The sequence below is a fragment of the Amphibalanus amphitrite genome, unplaced genomic scaffold (assembly GCF_019059575.1).
Source record: "Amphibalanus amphitrite isolate SeventyFive unplaced genomic scaffold, NRLGWU_Aamphi_draft 000185F_arrow, whole genome shotgun sequence".
Classification (NCBI taxonomy): Eukaryota; Metazoa; Arthropoda; class Thecostraca; order Balanomorpha; family Balanidae; genus Amphibalanus; species Amphibalanus amphitrite.
Window position 1 is genome coordinate 98,669 of NW_024881680.1, and position 19,636 is coordinate 118,304.

The 19,636-nt window shown below is 50.1% G+C and overlaps 2 protein-coding genes and 1 non-coding gene across 16 annotated transcripts in view; 1 reads left to right on the forward strand and 2 right to left on the reverse strand.

Annotated features, from left to right (window-relative positions):
• Window positions 1-14,277, forward strand: LOC122384269 (EF-hand domain-containing family member C2-like). Its single transcript, XM_043371485.1, has 18 exons — window positions 1-242; window positions 536-583; window positions 835-915; window positions 1,253-1,369; window positions 1,715-1,865; window positions 2,189-2,412; window positions 2,786-3,037; window positions 3,224-3,366; window positions 6,532-6,641; window positions 6,792-6,957; window positions 7,478-7,620; window positions 7,954-8,153; window positions 8,409-8,568; window positions 8,986-9,120; window positions 12,061-12,205; window positions 12,400-12,499; window positions 13,319-13,425; window positions 13,732-14,277. The coding sequence occupies exons 2-18, from the start codon at window positions 542-544 to the stop codon at window positions 13,895-13,897; spliced, it is 2,442 nt and encodes an 813-aa protein (XP_043227420.1). The 5' UTR covers window positions 1-242; window positions 536-541; the 3' UTR covers window positions 13,898-14,277.
• Trnad-guc lies at window positions 12,698-12,769 on the reverse strand. The gene has a single exon. It is a non-coding gene; the product is annotated as a tRNA-Asp (tRNA).
• LOC122384268 (cohesin subunit SA-2-like) overlaps window positions 14,265-19,636 on the reverse strand; it is a 26,094-nt gene continuing 20,722 nt past the window's right edge. For 4 of the 14 annotated variants that reach the window (XM_043371469.1, XM_043371468.1, XM_043371467.1 and 1 more), the window contains exons 24-28: window positions 19,115-19,186; window positions 17,304-17,352; window positions 15,809-15,892; window positions 15,298-15,516; window positions 14,265-14,866 (exon numbers count right to left, since the gene is read on the reverse strand). In XM_043371469.1, the coding sequence (XP_043227404.1) occupies window positions 14,752-14,866; window positions 15,298-15,516; window positions 15,809-15,892; window positions 17,304-17,352; window positions 19,115-19,186 (539 nt within the window). In that variant the 3' untranslated portion in view covers window positions 14,265-14,751. Of the gene's footprint in view, window positions 14,867-15,297; window positions 15,517-15,808; window positions 15,893-16,470; window positions 16,946-17,303; window positions 17,353-19,114; window positions 19,187-19,636 lie in introns of those variants that run through there. The other 10 variants (XM_043371474.1, XM_043371471.1, XM_043371473.1 and 7 more) reach the window with 3 other exon arrangements.

The following is a 19,636-nucleotide window of genomic DNA, read 5'->3' on the forward strand; positions in this document are numbered from 1 at the left end:
TGCGTTGCCATAGCAACCGATGACACTTAGCAACCGACGAGGCATGGAACGAGACAATCGTCTTCATTCGATATTCGCTTTGAGAAATTGTAGAATCACTTTGCAGAGCAAAGGAAAGTTGTCGAAATCGGTCACATTATATTTTGCGTGTTGTTAATGCCAAATTTTGTGCACTACATATGTAGCCTTTGCCTCTTGTGAGTGGATTGTTGCTGATCACCCCGTTGTCGGCAAGTAAGGAGGTATGTCATCAACTACAGAAAGGCCGTGATGCCTGAGTCGTATGTTCTGTTTTGCTTCTGACTGCCAGTGAAACAAGCTAGCATACCTACTCCTCATTTGTGACACATCAAACGCGTACTGCTTCACAAAAGGACAATTCTGTGAACGCTATGCCCATCAAGCACACAATGCTTAACGGTGCGAATTACAAGGGACTGGTTTCAGAGTAAGATTCTCTCAGAGAACGAAGCTGCCGTTTTATTCGTTACATGTGCGTGCGACACTAACCAGTTTGCTATTTATCTACTCGCAGGGCAAGATGTCTCTACCATTTCTGCCAGGATATTCAGAAATTGGAAAGGTAGGTGGAACGCTTCCTAATTCGATAGTGCTTAATAGAAATGAGAGAAGCGTACGTGGGCGAAAGGCCCTTGACATGCCTGCTCACATAGCGAATGTGATATAAAATTTGGCTATTTGGTTGACAGGCATCATTGGAACCGTTTCGATCGACTGGTTTGCCGGTCTCACCTTGTCCTGCAGACCGTCTAACTCATGCCATCCAACTTACGAATGTACTGATGCCGTTCTTTCGCGCTTTTGCTTTTATAGAGGATGCATTCCCTGAAGCCGGGATACCATCTCCCTCATCGATTTGACTTCAAGGAAGACCAACGATTCTATATCGACCAGGTAAGACGGTCAGTTATAAAAACACCAAAGTTCGGCCGATCAGTCGACTAAATAGTCTTACTCCAGCATGCCTTCTTTACACTCAAAACCCTCATTCAGAAAAACAATCCATCTTATGATCGACGCTCGACACTCGACAGCTAATGAGAGTGATAAATCACTATGTAAAACTAACATATATGCAGGAATAATAATCAACTTAGGCCGTCAATAATTAAATGTATTCTCATTACGACCTCTGCTTACGCGCTTTACGCTGCAGTGCAGTAAACACATGTCTCAATTGACGTGTGTCCCTACGGTGTCCTAGTGACCTTTTCCTTGTTGAATCCCACAGGAGATCGGCAGCCGTGACCTGCCCCGACCCGGCTGGACCAAGCGGATCCCGCGTCACAGTTTCTACCCTCGGACAGCCGGGCCCGGTCTGCCCGCCTGGGTTGCATTCGATAAACAGGTGACCGTCTGACATCTCTCTGGTACCTACTCATAGTGTTTAGAATAGAGCTTACCTTTCCGAATTCGCATCGATCATTCGACTAAATTTATCCAAATTTGCTGCTTCACTAAGTCTTATCTTAATCAATAGTCGTTGCACTGTATCCTTATAATCGGAATGCGATAACATTAAAACATTTGCACCGTCTAAGTTGAACTTGAAATAGCTCATATGGCTGTTTCCGAATTGCCATTGACGGCACATCACATGTTTAGTGTATACTGTAGTAAATACTGTATACTGAGCCCGGTGCGACTGAACCACCAGACTGACGCATACCTTGCCAATCGCTGCCAACGTCAGGTCCTGCGCTTTCGCGGCTACTACACGGACAGGGTGGAGAACTCCCAGCTGGAACGGGGTCGGATCCGTGCCGTCAAGATCCACTTCTACCTGGAGGACGACACCATAGAGGTGATCGAATCCAAGTGGAAAAACAGCCAGCTGCCCCAGGGTGAGGAACGCCGCTTTGGCAGTGATCGGCCGTGACTCGTGAGACGAAAGTGGACAAACATACCGTTTGTTGTGCAGTCAGGTTCGTTGATGACATATCTTATGCTTACCCGTTTCCTACATTTTGTGATTCACTAATTTAATATTTCTTCGTAAATGACTATGCAGTTGATGCGCACGGGAGTCGTAATTCACTTCACGCATGTAGGTACCTATATTTATTTCTGATGTCCTAGTCTGCAGAGTAACCCATCTCGTATTGTAAGCATTTAGTGGTCACTTCCATCATACCACCCCTCCATCCTGTGGTTTCCAACTTCCCAGGCACGCTGCTGCACCGTCACCGAGTGCCCCTACCGGAGCCGGACGATTGTGAGTTCTACACCATCGAGCACCTGAACGTGAGCCGCGACCTGCCGCTCTACGGCACCATTTACCACATCACCTCGTGCGACACGTTCACACGCAACTTCCTGTCCAAGCTGGGCGTGCGCGTCAACCCCGACTCTTGCATCCCCAGCGACCCGTACATGGAGCAGAGAAACGACGTGAGTGTGACGTCACGTTACTGAGACGATTGGGATGCGTCTTGTTGACATGAGTGGAGAATAGTGATAAAATCTGGCATGAGGATAGTGAACCAGTTTCATGTCATGTGAATAGTGGTTGAGGCTGCCAGCTCGTTTTCATATCCATAAAGACCTTTCGGATTGTAATTGGGATAACGCGGTTGGCACTTGGCAGCCCTCCGGTTATTGCTGGCTATCGAATGGAAGTTTTAGTGATTTCGGTCAAATGGTAGGCCATGCCTTCAGTGCGCCGCACAAACAGTGCATATCCAGCCACTGCGACAAGCTACACTTTGCACTCACCACCTACCGTGCCAACAAATATATTACACTTCTGCCTATCATCTTACAGCACGAGCGCTCTATGCGTCCGCTGAAGCCTTACAAGAAGGTGGACACTTTGGGCCAGTTTCTGCACTACGACGGTAAGGTGCTGCGTTTCTGGGGCTACTGGGACGACCGTCCGGTGCCGCACGGCGAGCTTAGAGACCTGGTGCTGCTCTACTATCTGGCCGATGACACGGTGGAATTAAAGGAGATCGTCGGACATAACGCCGGGCGATACAAGGCGCCCAGCCTGGTGCGACGCGGCAAACTACCCAAGGTGAGGGTGGGGGAGGGAGGAGGAGAGCGGGAGATGAGAGGGAGTGCTTTATTAGTTAGTTCTCTTGTGGAATATGCGTAAAAGTCTCTTTCGGAAAAGACGACACACTGGTAGTCGCACGTCTCTTATTGTCTGAAGATATAAACCCGGTCTGCCTGACCAGACCCGTTCACTGCCGTTCCGCAGCAACTGAAGGCCCAGCCGCGTCCCGGAGTCGAGTGTCCCCGTACAGTACTCAATACGTTCGGAGATATCTACGGCAAGGGCATGGGCCGCCACTTCATCTTCGACAACCTTAACAACAACTACCATCCGTCCGACTTCTACCAGTAAGTACGGTCGTTCGGAGTTTGTTTGCTTCATCGTACAATCTCACATTTGTCTTGCTGTTATGGATTTGATGTGTAACGTTGCCGGCTAAGCTCCAGTACCTACGCTGATTTAGGCTATGGCGATAAAACAATGACAGAGTGCGAACTGACTGCGCGAATACTTGGTAGGTCAGCCAAAGTCAGCCCTTGTCTAGATTTATGGCTGGCTGCTTATCCATACTAATGCATCTCCACAAGAGGTATTATTCTATGTTCAACACTATGTCTGAACACCAAAGGTATTAGGTAGGCACAGAGAGTTTCAATGTGCATAAAAGAGTTCAGAGAGAGGCAGAACCGGCACTCCCGAAAGATCATGTAATTCACAAGACGTCACACTAGTCAGGCCCCTTCAAGTCATCGAAACTGCCCCAAGCACTAAGAACACAAGCATTTCATGAGGATGACGGGGGGGGGGGGAATGGGGGTCCGATAAGGTCAAGTCGGAGAATACTAGAACAGTATCTGGAACAACATTCTCGGATCATACTGTTCAGCACAGACTCCTGGACGGTCTTGTGGCAAGCGTCGTGTGATGCCGTGTCCGCACTCCGCCAGTCTGACCGTGTTGCGGCTGGTCCGTCATGTCCGGTTTATCGCTCCTCACCGCCCTGTAGGTCGTGCAACATCACTGGCAGACGTTACCAGGTCTGTTGGCCACCAGACGCTACCTCGCTTGATGTTCTTCATTTCTGGTGACGCCTCGTCGGTGACACCTTGCGCAAGAACAGCTCCAGTGCCAGTATGGCCGGACTGGCAACTATCCCCAGAAGCATCAGACAGAAAACGGGCATTAGGTTGTGAAAAGACAACTCTGTAAATCCTTTAGGTGGACCACACATGCTTTGATCAGGCTTCCAAACAGAGTGTATGAATCGCGACACTGAGCCTGTTTGGTGCAACTTCAGCAGCATCTTGGTGATGACTCTCTTGAGGTCGCTTCTTCCTTTTGGATTTGCCATGTGGAGTGGGATGGGCTTGATCGGTGTGGTGTACAGCGGGACATAGTTGCATGCCTCATCGCCAAGGAACTGATGAAGTGTTTCAAAATCGGTGAACACCATCAGTTTTGGTTGGAATGTTTGCAGCTCGCCTTTAGCCATACTATCTAACGCTACGAATCTGTCGCCGGTAATTGATCGTCGATACATCTCTCGCTCGTCGGGATCAGTGCTGGATCTAAAGTCATTCAGCTTTTGCGCGCCTTTGTGCATCGCCAGAGTCCAGTCGGGCTGCTCGACGAACTCGCGAATACTGCTGATGGGTCGGCTGACTCTTGGCACCGCCAGAAACGACATCAAGTTGGCAGTGTAGTTGTTACAGATCAGGATGCCCAGAAACCAGCCGAAGATGGTCACTGTGCGGCCGGCCAGCGACTGCGGTGTCCTGTTCCAGCCCTGGCCCACGATGGTCATGGCCATGGCGAAGAGACACGAGCCCCAGCCCATGTCGCGCACCAGCCGGCCGTCCTCGGCTCTGGCGCTGTTGAACCGCAGCGAGAGGCGCAGCACCAGCGAGAGCGCCAGTAGCGCGGCGGCCAGCGTCCACCAGACGTCGGCGCCTAGCGGCCGCAACAGGCTAGCGAACATCATTGAGGACAGAGGCGGCGGCACCGCCGTGTCGCGCCGAACAAAATATTTGGGGCTCCAGAAATCAATAGGTACATCATCCAGGAAATCAACCACGGCGGCCCTTTGAGGGGTGGCGGTCAGTCGCTGCAGCGCCAAGTCGGCGTGTCCGCGGACCAGGTCTCCAATCACCCCTGTCCAGGTGCCGTTGCCGTCCTGACTGCCGAAGCCGTCCGTGAGTGGTGCCACCATCTCATAGCTGAGGCCCAGCTCTTCGGCCACCACCTGCCATAGCTGGAACAGGGAGCCGCCATAGGCCAACGAGCCGTCCGGCCGCTGCTCCACCGAGATGTAGGACGAGCTGTTGATGGCGACGACCCGCAGAGGCCGGTCCGGAGACCAGGGAGGCCATTCCGGTCCCGGTCCGGTGGACCAGCCCGGTCCCAGCAGAGCCAGACCTCCGCGACGCTCCTCCATCGATGCTGCACTCGAAGACTCGCCGACAGCTGCAGCGCAGTTGGAACATCGACTGAAACATTGGGTGTATCCTGCCGAGTGGGTCGATGCGGCACCACTAACAGGCTTTCACTGCTCATCCTTTGACCATCATGAAGACTATGCCACGCCGCGTACTGTGTGGTGCACTTGCGGCGCATTCAAGCTCAACAGAAAATATCCGTTGACCTTTGCAACAAAATGAGCGACCTGTAGAAACATTTTCCAGGAAGGCCTGTGTAAAAGTGAAAAGAGTGTGCTCCTGACAACATAACCCAAACAAACCTAATCTTCCTAAACCCAACCTTAATCATTTTGACTCCAACTTATTGTCCAGGTCCTGCATGTTTTGAGTCGCGAAACGCTCGCGAAATAGCCTGACTTTTGAAGCCCTAGTCGTAGAACTGGAAACGGTCGGATTCAAGGCTATATAACTCGTCGGATTGTTGTATGTTCGCTGGACAGTCCCCAGGCTTGAAAATTATGTGGGGGAATGATGCAATGCGGAAAATAGGCATATTTGTTTAATAGAGGCAGGGCTGCGGAGTCGATGGATTTTCGGCGACTCCGACTCCGACTCCGACTCCGGCTTTAAAAAACCAGCTCCGACTCCGACTACGACTCCGGGCAGAATTGTCGACTCCGACCGACTCCAACTCCCGACTCCGACTCCGCAGACCTAGCAGGGCTGCGGAGTCGACAGATTTTCGGTGACTCCGACTCCGACTCCGGCTCGGGTTTCTAAAATCGACTCCGACTCCGACTCCGGTCACAACTGTCGACTCCGACCGACTCCGACTCCGACTCCGACTCCGCAGCCCTGAAGAGGGCTGTCAAGAAGATGCCAATTTTCTCACTGCTAACTGATACACGCAAAAAAGACGCAAGTGTTGTACCTTTTAAATGAAAATTTAGAGTCTGTGAATCATGACTGCGCTGCGACCCCATTATTTGCCCTAGGTTCTCATTGCGATGGTAACGTTCCACTCGAAGGAATTATATAAGACAGTTGCTGAAGCTACCAAACAAGCTCTAACCCTAGCTCCTGTCACGTTTCCAGCGACTCGGATCTGTGCATCGGAGCGCACGTGAACGTCTGGGGCAGGGAAGTGGTGCTGACGGACTGCGACCCCTTCACCAGGGAGTACTACAAACTCAAATACAACAAAGGTGAGTAACCGAACCACACTCCAACGCCAGTACCCCGTAGAACACAGCTGAAATGTGGAAACGCCTGGTTTGATTTCACTCCTCATTGAGACACGCACGCCCAAGCTGTCTTCCTATGCGGTAACTACGACTGCGTGTCCCCGCGCTCAGATTTGGACGAGGGCCGTCCGTACCGGCCACCGAAGAAGCCGGACCCGCCGCGTCAGGTACCGCCCTACCTGGGCTTCGGCAGTGAGGAGGACACGCTCACATCCGTCTTCAACCTCATACCGCAGGCGCCCAAAAAGGACTTCAATAAGTTCATGGAGAACGACCGGTGAGAGGTTATACGGGGCTCGTCCGGGCATGGTGCATGTGTTATCGGGAAACACGACTCTATTGCTCCTTTTAGGGGGTTTGATTTCATTTCTACGGATATTGGGAATGGAACGCCTTTATACTTTTGCCTCGTGATCGGACCGACGAATTCCAAATGGTTGACAGGCTGTTGTACCCGTGATACGACCTCGTCATGCATCGTTATACTACTTAGTTACGTAGTATAAGGCTGCGATGGTCAAAGTCAAAGTCAAAGTCATTTATTAGAGACACGTCCACGATGTGGTTATTATGTGTCCAGTCAATGGAACATAATACAGCATTAAAATTGACACCCACCGCTCAGGTACCATGGCTATTACCATCCCGCCTCCCAGCTCCCGCACCCTACTAATAATCTATCCGGATGATCAAACTACCTCTCCACTAGTCACACTCATAAATAGGCCGAGTTTTCACTGATTCCATTACGGCCATCTCCAGCGACTCACCAGTCACCCCGTCTCTCTGATCATCAGGAACGGTCTGGACGGAAACGTGCTACGCTTCTCTGCGCGTATGGTAACGGACAGCCGGATCGACGCCAGTCGCCAGTTCATCCTGTCGTTCTTCCTCAGTGACGACACGCTGTCCATCTACGAGGTGGCAATTCCTAACAGCGGTCAGTGAGGCGGGTAGAGCACTTCGGCCTGCGGGGTCTGGGGCCACCAGTGGCAGTCTGCAGCGGTGCAATTAATCAGAGGACAGGGTTGGACTGGGGATTTTTGCAGTGCATGCTATCACTGTGTCATACAAATGTGTTATAAATACTATTGCTATGTTAGTACGGGACGTGGCATACGTAACATAAATTGAATCGGTTCATACAACCGTTCTCGCATCATGGCATAAATCCATTTTGGCCACATAATTTTACCTCCGTTCCGTTCGACATGCGATGCACGCTAAGACTTTCATATGACGCCCCCTCCTTCCCCCCCCCCCCACTGGGCAGGTATCGCTGGCGGGCGGTTCCTGGAGCGAGGCCCCGTGAAGCGCGACCCTCAGAGTTACAACGACTGCGCTATCCTGCCCGACTGCTACGTCTCCGAGGATCTGTACGTGGGAGCTGAGCTCGTCATCAACAAGCACAGGTTCCGGCTGGTGGCTGCAGACGAGTATACGCTGCGCTACACGGATAAACGGCCAGGACGGGTAGGTACCGGTACACACTACACAGCGTAGTGGTACGGCGGCACAAGACAAACGGCTGGCAGCCTGGCAGGGGTATTTATATACACTGTGGGGGTACGTAATAACGGTGCATGGAAAACGAACGCCTGGAACGGATGGTTGCCGAAAGCCCGTACACGTCGTACATGCTGGTCAGCAAGGTTAGATGTATCTGATAATTTACACGTTTCTTCAACTTCCACCATCACTTCTAACCAGCAGCGTGCTCGTTTCCAGTACGAGAAGGCGAACCCGGCTCAGATCATTCAGAAGCTGCGTCAGCACATTTCGCGGGACGGCCAGCGCCAGATGCACAAGGACTTCAACGAGGGCTACCGGGTGCGGGAGCACGTGTGCAGCTACTCCGAGATGGTCAACATCCTGCGCAAATACGCCGGTGAGGATCAGGGCCGGCCGGAGGAGAGTGACGCGGTGCTGGATGGAATGGAAACAGCATTGGTATTCGGTTTTAGCTTGTACAAATTATCGCATACGAACGGAGAACCAGCGTTTTTATGAAAACAAATGAGGAAGGGGCGAGTAAAAGATAGTCAACACTAACAGACAACAATGACCCGTCATTTAGTATCCGTCGTTTCTCGCGATCCATTTAACGTATCCAGGCGATCATTTGACCTGTACTGTCAGGCCAGTCGTGTCATCCAATAACCCGGCGACTTGCTTTAGCCATGCTGAACCCCATCATCCCCCGAACGACCTCGGACTTACCACATTGACCTCAGTGTCACTGACCTCTGACCTCCCCCTCTGACCCCCACTGATTGACCTCCTAACCCCTGACCTACCTCACCAGGTGCGGTGCTGAGTGAACACGAACTCATCACCTTGGGACGTCATTTCTGCGCTGATCATAACACGACCGAGTACGCGTCTCAGGAGGAGCTGGTCGGCTACCTGCAGCGGGTGATGAAGGAACACAAACTGGGAGGTGAGTCAGACTGAAGGGGAGACGTGGTAGGATCGATGATAGCTGATGGAGGACTGCATCATCCTGTTGCATCATGCTGCAAAGGTCGCAGAGATGGTCTTTGGGAGATAAATAATGTTAAAAGCATGGGATCGTCCTTAACCCTCGTGGGTTTTCCTGAAGAACAAGGCGCCGCCAAATTTTCAGTACCTTATCGGGCATCAATTTGACACCTTCACACAAAATTTCAAGTCTTAGGTCACCTTAGGCCAGGAGTTATTGAGGTCAAACTGAGGTCATGTTCGAGCAAAAATGAGCAAAAAACATGAAATATTGAAACGCTCACAGAAGCTACAGTTACTAAGCAATTTCAAAGTTCTTTATTATATGGTCATGTAGAGAAATTAACCCGCGCCCTGGTGGGGTCTGTTTATAACGCGACCTGGTGGGGGGGGGCTATTTTTTGCCCCCCCCCTCATATCTCCGAAACTACTAGACGGATCCACAAAATTCAAACGGCGTTCGAAAGGCCTGTCAAATTTGTGGAGGGAAACCAAATTTCATTGACCTCAGGGTCACCGATGACGTCACAGGTCAGGTCAAAGATGAAATGTTTCACCGTTCACGGGTCTTCTAGGGAATGCGCTATAACACCGAGGAAAACGCATTTTGTCGAGAATCAGCGATAGGGCGTCAGTTGCCTAGTAGATATGTTGCTATTAGAGGTCACTGACAATACCAGGTCAGGTCACAGGTCAGGTCACCAAGGGTCACAGGTCAGGTCACATGAGCCCAACTTTACTAGGGTTGTGTGATGCATGTTTTATGGCCAATTTTTCATTTCCAACTCAATGGTGTTGGTTATAAGACTATCAGGTACGGCTTAGGTTACTTTCTGGTGAAGTTCAGGTCAAGGTCAGGTCAAGGTCAGGCCAAAAAAGGTCAAATCTTAAAGTTGATAGTTTTGCATAAAATGGGTATTGATTCGATGCAGCTCGTCACGGGGAGTCTAATGGTGGTCTTTTTTTTGCGCTACGGGGTCTAGAATTGCTAGAAATTGAGTTTGAAAATTTGACGTCATCAATTTTGAACAGTTTTTTCGCTATAACTTCGCCCAAAAAAGAGGTATCAATCTCAAATTTGGTATGTGGATGGAAGGCGGTAAGGACTATCACATATATTCCGGTTTTTTGCGAAATTCAAAAAACTTTTTGGATTTTTCGATAATTAAATCCAAAAAAAAATATTTTTTGATTTTTAGGGGTCAAAATCCAAAAATTTCAAAAATCCGAGATAGCAGTTTTGTAGCCCTGTTGATTCTACAGCTTTTATGTCTATCATTTTTCTGTATTTGCAAAGCTATAGGCCTGACAGCTCTTCCCGCGAAACCCTTTTTTAGGTCGAAAACGGCAGAACATGACGTCACTCTGACGTCATTTCCGGCCAACCTATCATAGCCTTTGGAAAAATTTTTGGTCACAATGTGTAAAATTGATGTCCGGGAGGGTACTGAAAGTTTGGTGACGATCAGCGTAGCGGTTCTGGAGATATATCGAAAAGTCTGGAGGGGGGGCAAAAAATAGCCCCCACCCCCACCAGGTCGCGGGTTAAAGACGGCGCTACAAAACTGCTATCTCGGATTTTCAAAATTTTGGGATTTTGACCCCAAAAATTTAAAAGGTTATTATTTTTTAGAAAACGCAAAAAAATCCCAAACATTTTCTTTAATTTAAAAAAAAAAACGGAATATATGTGATAGTCCCTGCGCTCTTCTATCTACATACCAATTTTTAGATCGATACCTCTTTTTTGGCCAAGTTATAGCGAAAAAAACTGTTCAAATTGATGACGTGAAATTTTTTAACTCAATTTTTGGCAATTCGAGAGCACGTAGCGCAAAACAAAGATCACCATTGAACTCCCCGTGACGAGCTGCATCGAATAGATACCCATTTTAAATGCAAAACTATCAACTTTGAAATTTGACCTAATTTGACCTGACCTTGACCTGAACATAACCTAAACTGACCCCAAAGGCTACCTGACCCACATAATCGCATTTGGCATATAAAATGGACCAAAAACATGCATCACATGATATTTTCATATTGTGACCCTCAGTGACCTGACCTGGTATCAGTGACCTCAAATAGCAAAATATGTGTTTGACGAACAATACCCCATCGATGATTTTCAATGAAATGCACTTAACTCGATTTTACAACGCATTTCTTGAAATGCCTGTAAACGGTGAAAATTCGACAATTGACCTGACCTGTGACGTCATCGGTTTGACCTACTATGAAATTTGGTCACAAGGTAGTTCTCTGTTGGGGCTATCCAACGCCGTTTGCTGCTTGTCACTATGTTGCGTGGTTCTCGAGATTTTAGGGGTGGGGGCAAATTGCCCCCCCCCCCAGCAGTGCACGTTGCTCGGCAGACCCCAACGGGGCGCGGGTTTAAAGTGTATCAATCGCACTGTATGTATGTTGCGCTCTTGGGTTCCACACTGATCAACTTAACATGTTTTTTTTTTAATTTTGCCAAAATGATCGTCATGTTACGGAAATGCGTACGCCGTACAAAGCCACTTTGTAGTTTGTACAGTCCACAGCAGAAGTAATGTGCGGCTTCAGTCATGGGTATGTTCTGCTTCTGAAGCTTAGGAACGATTAGCCAGACTACAATGAAACTTTGAATGTAGCTTATATATATCGTCACCTTTGCAGCTGCAACTTTAGCTATTGACATCTTCTTTTCGATCACTCCGCATTAAACATCGCCAGTCAAAGCCAGCCGTTGACTGTTGAGATTGGTAAAACCCTATATTACTTCAGCGGTGGGCTGTACCAACTGCATAAAATATAAACTGGCGTGTGAATGGTAGTTATCGCCACAAATCCCATCTCGATTTCTAATGTTTCCCCGCTTCACACCCATCCACCTCTCCTACACCCACAGCGGAATGTATCTCCCGCATCGAGGACGGCCTGATGCACCACGACCCGTACCGCACCGGCGACGTACCCGGTTATCAGATCACTAACGTGCTACGCCAGGAGCAGGTGCCGCTGCCGTCGGACGTAGTACACGAGATCATACAGTGGTGAGTAGGATGGTGAGGTGATGTGGGGTGCACTGTGTAGGTGTGAACGGAGACGTTGCAGGATGCAAAAGTTGCAGGATGGTCAGCTGTTGCAGGATGACGACAGTTGCATGATGGTCGGTGAGCGAGGTTGTGGAATGCGGTAACTTTTTAATGTATTTGTATGGATGACACTAGTCGGTTGGATGTTTCAGTTTGCCGCGGACACAGGCCGGCACGGTCAACTACTGCGAGTTCCTGAAGCTGCTGGACTGGGAGAAGAACCCGGTGCCCATGCCAGAAAAGAAACCCAGGGTAAGTCATGACATGGCATGACTGACCAGCTGCTGAATTTGGTCTGCTTTGTTGTGGCGTCGGTTCTCCCCTCATGTGTTTATAATTGTGTAGGCGTGTGAGCAAGGTTGCGAATGGGTGAGTTTTGAAATACGTATGGGAGGATTGCGGAATTACATCTGCATGTGGCTTTTGCAGCAGTGGTCGAATACGAAAAATCTCCCCGACGGGGAATCGAACCCCGGTCTCCCGCGTGACAGGCGGGGATACTCACCACTATACTATCGAGGAGTGGGAAATGGCCCTGTAATCGCGCTATATAATGAAGCTGAAGCCGTACACGCTTCCCACATGTTGGGTAGATGGCGATTGATGGCACGCAAGTTTCTTACGGTAAAAATCATGTTTAGATTCGATTCGAAGACAAATTCTGACAGCAGCAACGGCTGACTTGTGTCGTATGACGCAATGTTATACCTAACTCCTTAGCAAAACACAAAACTTAGTTCATTTCCAGACAGCTTGCGACTCGCGTGACTCACAGTTGAATCGACAGTGAAGCTGGAATCTTACTGCGATTTTAGCAGGCAGTTGAAATCCATGAATGAATGGCTGACAGTCATATCTAGCAGGATATTCTTTGCCATTAATTTGCTCAGTTCCAACTGAACACCACCCGACGGCGCCAGCATCGGCAGATGTCGCTTACATCAATCAGCAGTCATATTTGGGTCTCGGCTGCGCATTTCCCCTTATCTTCACTCCACCACGAATTGTTGTGATCACCTCATAATTTGATTGTTACGGGCCCGCTGACTGCTGTTTGATCTGCTCCCCCAGCTGCGCCAGCCCTGGGAGAAGTGGGACTTCCCCAAACCGGTGCAAACCGTCAACTACACGTCGCTTCTGAACGAGTTCGCTCCGCGCGACTCGGCCCGTTCCGGACCGTAAGTAACAAACCCCTCAGCCTGGCGCCTGTCAGTTGATCCGAGTGAAGCTACCGGTGTACGGTAGAACATGACCGAACTGAGCTCCACAGCCATCCACTGAACATCTTTCGAGAGTGGCACTGTCCAATGTCCATGGCAGCAGGACCATATCTTTACCAAGATAACTGTACTACATATCTTTACCACTACTTGTGTGGGTGTGCCCTACAGTTTTGATAGCTTCTACCAAGCTCACTGACTTCAAAGTCACCAATACCAAAATCCCCCGCTCCCATCACCTCTGACGCCTGTTTCGTCTCCCAGAATGCCGGAGGTGAGCTGCGCGCCTCTAACCGGCGCACCTGTGGATCTGTCCGCCCACCCCACACCGGACCAGATCCAGCGCATACCGCCTGATCCACTACCGATGCAGTGGTGTGACGCAGCTCAGCCGCCGCCGCCGGCGCCCACCGAACCGTGCCCCCAGTGAAACGGACGTTCACTCAGCTCCCGGCCGCCGCCACCGGCTCCGACAGAACCGTGCCCGCAGTGATCTAGGAGTGGTTACAACGGTTGGGAGTTACGCCTATTGTAGGAAGGACAGGCAATGTGAAGAACCAATGGTTGATACTCAGATTTTGTGTCGGAGGAAGAGTGATTAAGTGACCCGAAGGACCGGGTAATTAATCTGGAATCCTGGCTTGCCATGTCTTCACAAATTGTCTGCGTTTTGTCTCTGTTCCTATGCACAAGATGATGTTTTGTAGTTTCAACACATTGAGTGTGTCCTAGTCATGCAAATCTCACGACTCAACGATGTAGTTGACCAGCGATATGATCAATATATACGAACTGAAAACGAACAAATAATCTTTATTGAAACGGTGGTATAAAATGATACTTCAACCACAGCCACGGGTTTCTTTCGAGGATATTTGTGGAATGGCCGCTATTTCGAGTTGACGGTCTTATCCTAGACAGCCTTGAGCCGAGTTTCCAGTGGATGTCCTGTCCCTGAGATGAGGTCTACACTATACAGGTCCTTCAGCACAACTCAAGAATGCAACTCCAGCAACAGTGCAAACACCGCAGCCCTTTGCTGTGACATAAAGTCCGACTTCAATTCTCGGCTACCTTCAAGAAACGATCTCAATAGGTATATGCAAACAATATCCACCTCTCGAAATGTTTGTTTGTGCAGTCATGGCAAGGTGTAATCAGAGTCGCCATCTGTACGCCGCCCTCCTATCCAGTCTGTGATATCCCCCGCCTGCAGCTCCATTCTCCCACTCTCTCTCCCACCTCCTCTCTGGTCTGTCCTCCGCCGCAGCGCGGTCGGCCAGCTCAGTCAGCCTCGGTCCACGTCTCCAGATAGGAACCCACCCGGCGGGACGGGCGGCGCAGGTGCTCGCGGGCCGAGCCCGACGTTCCGCCGTCGGCAGGAGTCGAGGTGTACCGACTGGAGAGGGGGAGAATCAGTTCAGGTCGACGTCAGGGTAGCGCTTAGGTCATACAGGTTATATTGAGCGCACTGCGCGAATGAGACACCGGTAGGGCAATGCTCAGGTTCGTTTTGTACACACTGTAAACGTTCCTGTGTCCAGCTATCCTCCAATCCATTCAACAATAGCAAAAACACAGTGGAATGACACAAATCCTCTCATGCGTAAGAGAATGATGCCCAAATATATCATTCACACTCAGAAACATACGTGTCATCTAACCAACCCACTGCACTGGGCCAGCACGACAATGGCCGTAATCCCCAGCGACCAACCACAGCGCTAATAATCACCGTCCCCTATAGAAGCCCGGTACAATTAACCAACCACAAATGGTACTCCCCAAACCACCAATCGCCATTCCCCGGCGAACCCCAGCGAAACTCACCCGGCCAGATGTGGCGTGCTCATCTCCTCAGTCGACTCGAACATCTCAATGATCTGCGACTGAGCGGCGGTCAGGGACCGGGCCGGACTGGCGCCCACGCTGCGTGGACTGGCCGAGCCGCGCAGGGCGACGGCCCGCAGTCGGGCCGAGAGCTCCGGGGTGCCCGCCGACCGGCGGCGGCCGGCGCCGCGACGCTGAGGCGTCACACGGACGTCCAGACTAACGGGGAGAGGGGTGAAGTGAGCCCGGTACTGCACGTAAATGGATGATGTACGGCGTGGCCAATTGAACAAATAGTAAAATTCAAAAATATTAAATCAAACAAAGCGTCGTTCGTGACCTTTTCGTACATTTCAACAATAAAATTAGAAAAAAATGTGCCATTTTCTCACTGAATGGTGGTTATCCTCACCCTTCGTACAATTATACAAAACATAGAGCCGCGCTAACTGCCCCAATGTTTTCGACCCTCAATTGACTTCTCATCACTTAGCTCAGCTCTCAGCCTCACCTGACTTTCCGTCGTTTGGGAGTACGCCCGCCGGCGGACGGCGTCCTACGACCCGCCGACGTGCTGCGCCGCCGTCGCCGACCTCTGGATAGTAGCAGGGGAGCACACACGGACAGGTCAGGACAGGATCGGGAGGTCGGAACACCGGAGAGTCACATCATTACTCGCTGGGGTGCAGATAGCGACGGCAGAAGGCACGGCAAGACAACCACGGCATGGGCATGCGCTCGTCGTTATCCCAACCATGGAACATCGAACTCTGGCTTGGTTTTAGCCTACAGTTCTCTGTCTTTTCCACTGCTATTTTCGTCTCGCTTTTAGTGGGAAAATGCGTGCTCGATACATTTCGGCCGGACGCCGAGTATCAGATAAGTGAAATAACAGACAAGTAACAAAAAAAGATTAAAGCGAAGACTAAATGAGACGTGTACAATGTACATGACACATACGAATTATTTTACAGCATCATAATATCCAAATCGTTTTGAATTGCCCATATGAAAACAAAGACAATTTCGATCAGCATAAACTGCGACTACAAAGCAAGCCGAAATAAAGAATAGGCCAACAACTAAGGAGAGCAGATTAGCGCCACTACGCTTCACTCACCTTCCGGTCGAGTTTTTTTTTTCGCGAGTAGCTCTAGCGTACAAAGCCAGTCAGACAGCAGTGGAACATGTATTGTCAAACATTGACCGTATCTGACACCGTACACCTAAGTCACTGCGTGGAAAACGGCCACCCTGCGCACCATCAGCGCGTCAAATGATAAAAAGTTGAACATGCAGCTTACTGTAATAACCTACGCCATCCTACGCATGATTCGTGAAATCGTGAGACACTCGCAAAAGTGAGATGTTCGAAAATGATCGGAGTTTCGCACGAACGCACGTTTAATTGTCAAAAACACGTCCACGATTCACATAGTCGCGTCGTTTTAAAACGTGTCCGTCACACAAGACGTCCTCGAATTTCCCAACAGATAATGTTGAACGCAGCGAGATCTATATACACGGTTGAGGACCACTAACACACACGGCTCGCCAAATGTCCTCAGCGAGCAACCGCAGAACCACATGGGCCGGAAAAGCATCTAGCACTACAGCAGAAGCAGATTGTGGCCGAGAGAAGCCTCACCTGTAAACCAATCACAGTGTGAGCGATTGTCCAACCTTAGGTACTCATCGTAAGACCAATGGGCACTGGCCAATGGCAGACCGAGTAAAGCTGCAAGCGGCTTGTTGAAAACTAGCATACTGAGGCATGCACCCATGATTCTAGAAGAAAGATTCTGTCAAATTATTCATCTGTTCAGCTCTTGAAATCGTTGATAAGTATGAGCTGCGATATAACTTAGATTATAAGCATTTGAGTTTAAACTAAAATAGGTTTTGAGACAGATTTAAGAGATAGCAGAAGAACGAAGATACGCCAGTGAGGCGGCACTTCTACAAGAGACGCGGGCGGGCAGCTGCAGCTGCCGTGCCGTACTCACTGTTGGAAGTCGGCCTCGGATCCTCCCTCCTCCTCGTCATCCAACTCGGCTGGGGAGGCAGAGAACACACAGGTCAAAGCAGGACAAGTGAGGGTAAGGAACGACGAGGGCCTGGCTGGGGAAGCAGAAAATACACGGGTCAAAGCAGGGCGTGTCAGGGGCGGCCAGGGCAAGATACGGAAGGACGTGGGATCGGCTGGGGGAGCAGAAAACACCCGGGTCAAATCACGCAATCTCACGGGCGAAAGGAAAAGGGCTCGATTGGAGAACAGTTCAAGTCCAGATCAGGTCAGACTTCCAGGCAGGTCATGTTAGACGATATTCAGGTCAGAGGAAGAAAGGGAGTCACAAAGGTAGGAGTCCATGGCAGAAAACAGCGGTACCCAGGCTTAGCAGAGCTGGAAGCACGATCAAGGGTAAGGCCAAGCAAAATGCAGGATAGCCAGACATGCATTATGATCTTTCAGGTTTGGGTACGGAAACATCCATGGCGGTCCATCCAGTGTTAGGAGGGCCAGGTGGCCGGGCTGATCGAACAGGCGCGGAGGAGTCCGGCAGGATCCCAAAACCGCGGTTAGGAAGGGCAGCGGTTGGCCGTGCCAGGCCGTCGGAGGACGATCAACATATATAGCGCACCTATCATGTCTGACACTCAGACGCAAATGCGCTCACACAAAGCAACCGATGAACCGTATGCCGGTCAAAAACCAACCAGTTCGCATGGTATACAATAAGCCAGCCACATCAAAATAAGTAAAAGCGCACCCTACGTCAAGAAACGATGCATCCAACGTCAAACAAAAGTGCAATACACACTGAACCCAAACAAGGTCATACAAACAAGCTCACAAGACCATTAGTAGGCTGCACACTTGTGAAGGGGTGGAAAGGACAATTTCTATAGGCTGTTCGGCACTATTTTACCAGATGTTGGTAGCAAAACAAAGGTGTTCCAGGCAACAAAGGAAAGGGTAAGATTTGTACGGTGAGCGATGTGCATTGGTGGTGGTCTTATAATACAAGTGGTATAAAATACAATAAATACACAAAAAGCAGACAGGAGGGGAGGAAAACAATTGCATCTGGAAACGTCTACACTAAATCATCTAAAACGACATGCACTACCTACTTCAAAAAGGGTGGTCAAATAATAACGAAGACCAAAACCAAGGCAGCCATTGAACAGCTAGACACTACACAAACGACATCAAATCAAACGTCCCGACATCAAACGTCGTAAAATGTAAATGCAGCATCAAGCATGCTTCCAAACCAAATAAACGATACCCACCACAAAACGACGCTCAAAAACTGACTTATTACTAACATCAACGACTGAGCTTAGTGGTCCAACTAGCTACCATGGTGACGCACAGGCACCCAAACACGCACAAACATCAATTGATCTGTAGCGAGCAATATGCTATCTAAGCATCTACCAGTTCCACGACACGGCGAAGTCAGCACATGACACCAGATAGAAAGAAAGAGGTGAAAATCAGGTTGAAAATCATGCCAGACACACTGAAGGGGTGACCAGGCAACACATGACCGCGCCAGAGACATGGAGACCGACACACATTGACAAAACCAGCTGCCCGGTCTGGAAATTCGGAACCAAGACGAACTGAAACAATCACCAACCAATGTAACCAAATACAGGCACATATTTCGCACCGGCACAATTCGGTTTTCATGCAAACATAAGCCGGTTTTGTCTCGGCACCGGTCTCCTTCTGCCTCTGCCCGCGGCAGTGAGCTCAGACACACAGCCGGCCAGCCTGTGACGGCGGCTGCGGCGCGGCGCTTACCGAAGAAGTGGCTGCCAGCCCTGAGTCTGCCGCTGCGTCGGACCGGCGACCGTTCGGCCGGCAGCGGCTCGTCTGTCGGCCGGGGTACGTCCGTACAGCACACCGCGACGAGAGGGAGTGCTGGACCACGGCCCCAAAGCCAAGACAGACAACGGCGCAACAAGGTACAGAAGACAGGGACAATCCGTCACCACGATCCCAAAGCCCGATATGAGCACACACAGCGAACAGAGGGGGACGCTCCGTCACCACGATCCCAAAGCTCGCACAGATACAGACAGCGAACAGAGGGGGGACGCTCCGCCACCACGATCCCAAAGCTCGCACAGACACAGGCCCGATGTACAGAAGACAGACAGTGAGCAGGAGAGGGACGCTCCACCACCACAACCCCTAAGCTTGCACTGCACACATACAGGTTCTAACGATGCACAGATATCAACCAGTTACTCTGTCACCGTAGCCCAAAGCGTCAGCCGTCAACATTTGAATAACAAATAGCCCAAACCACGATAGATAATG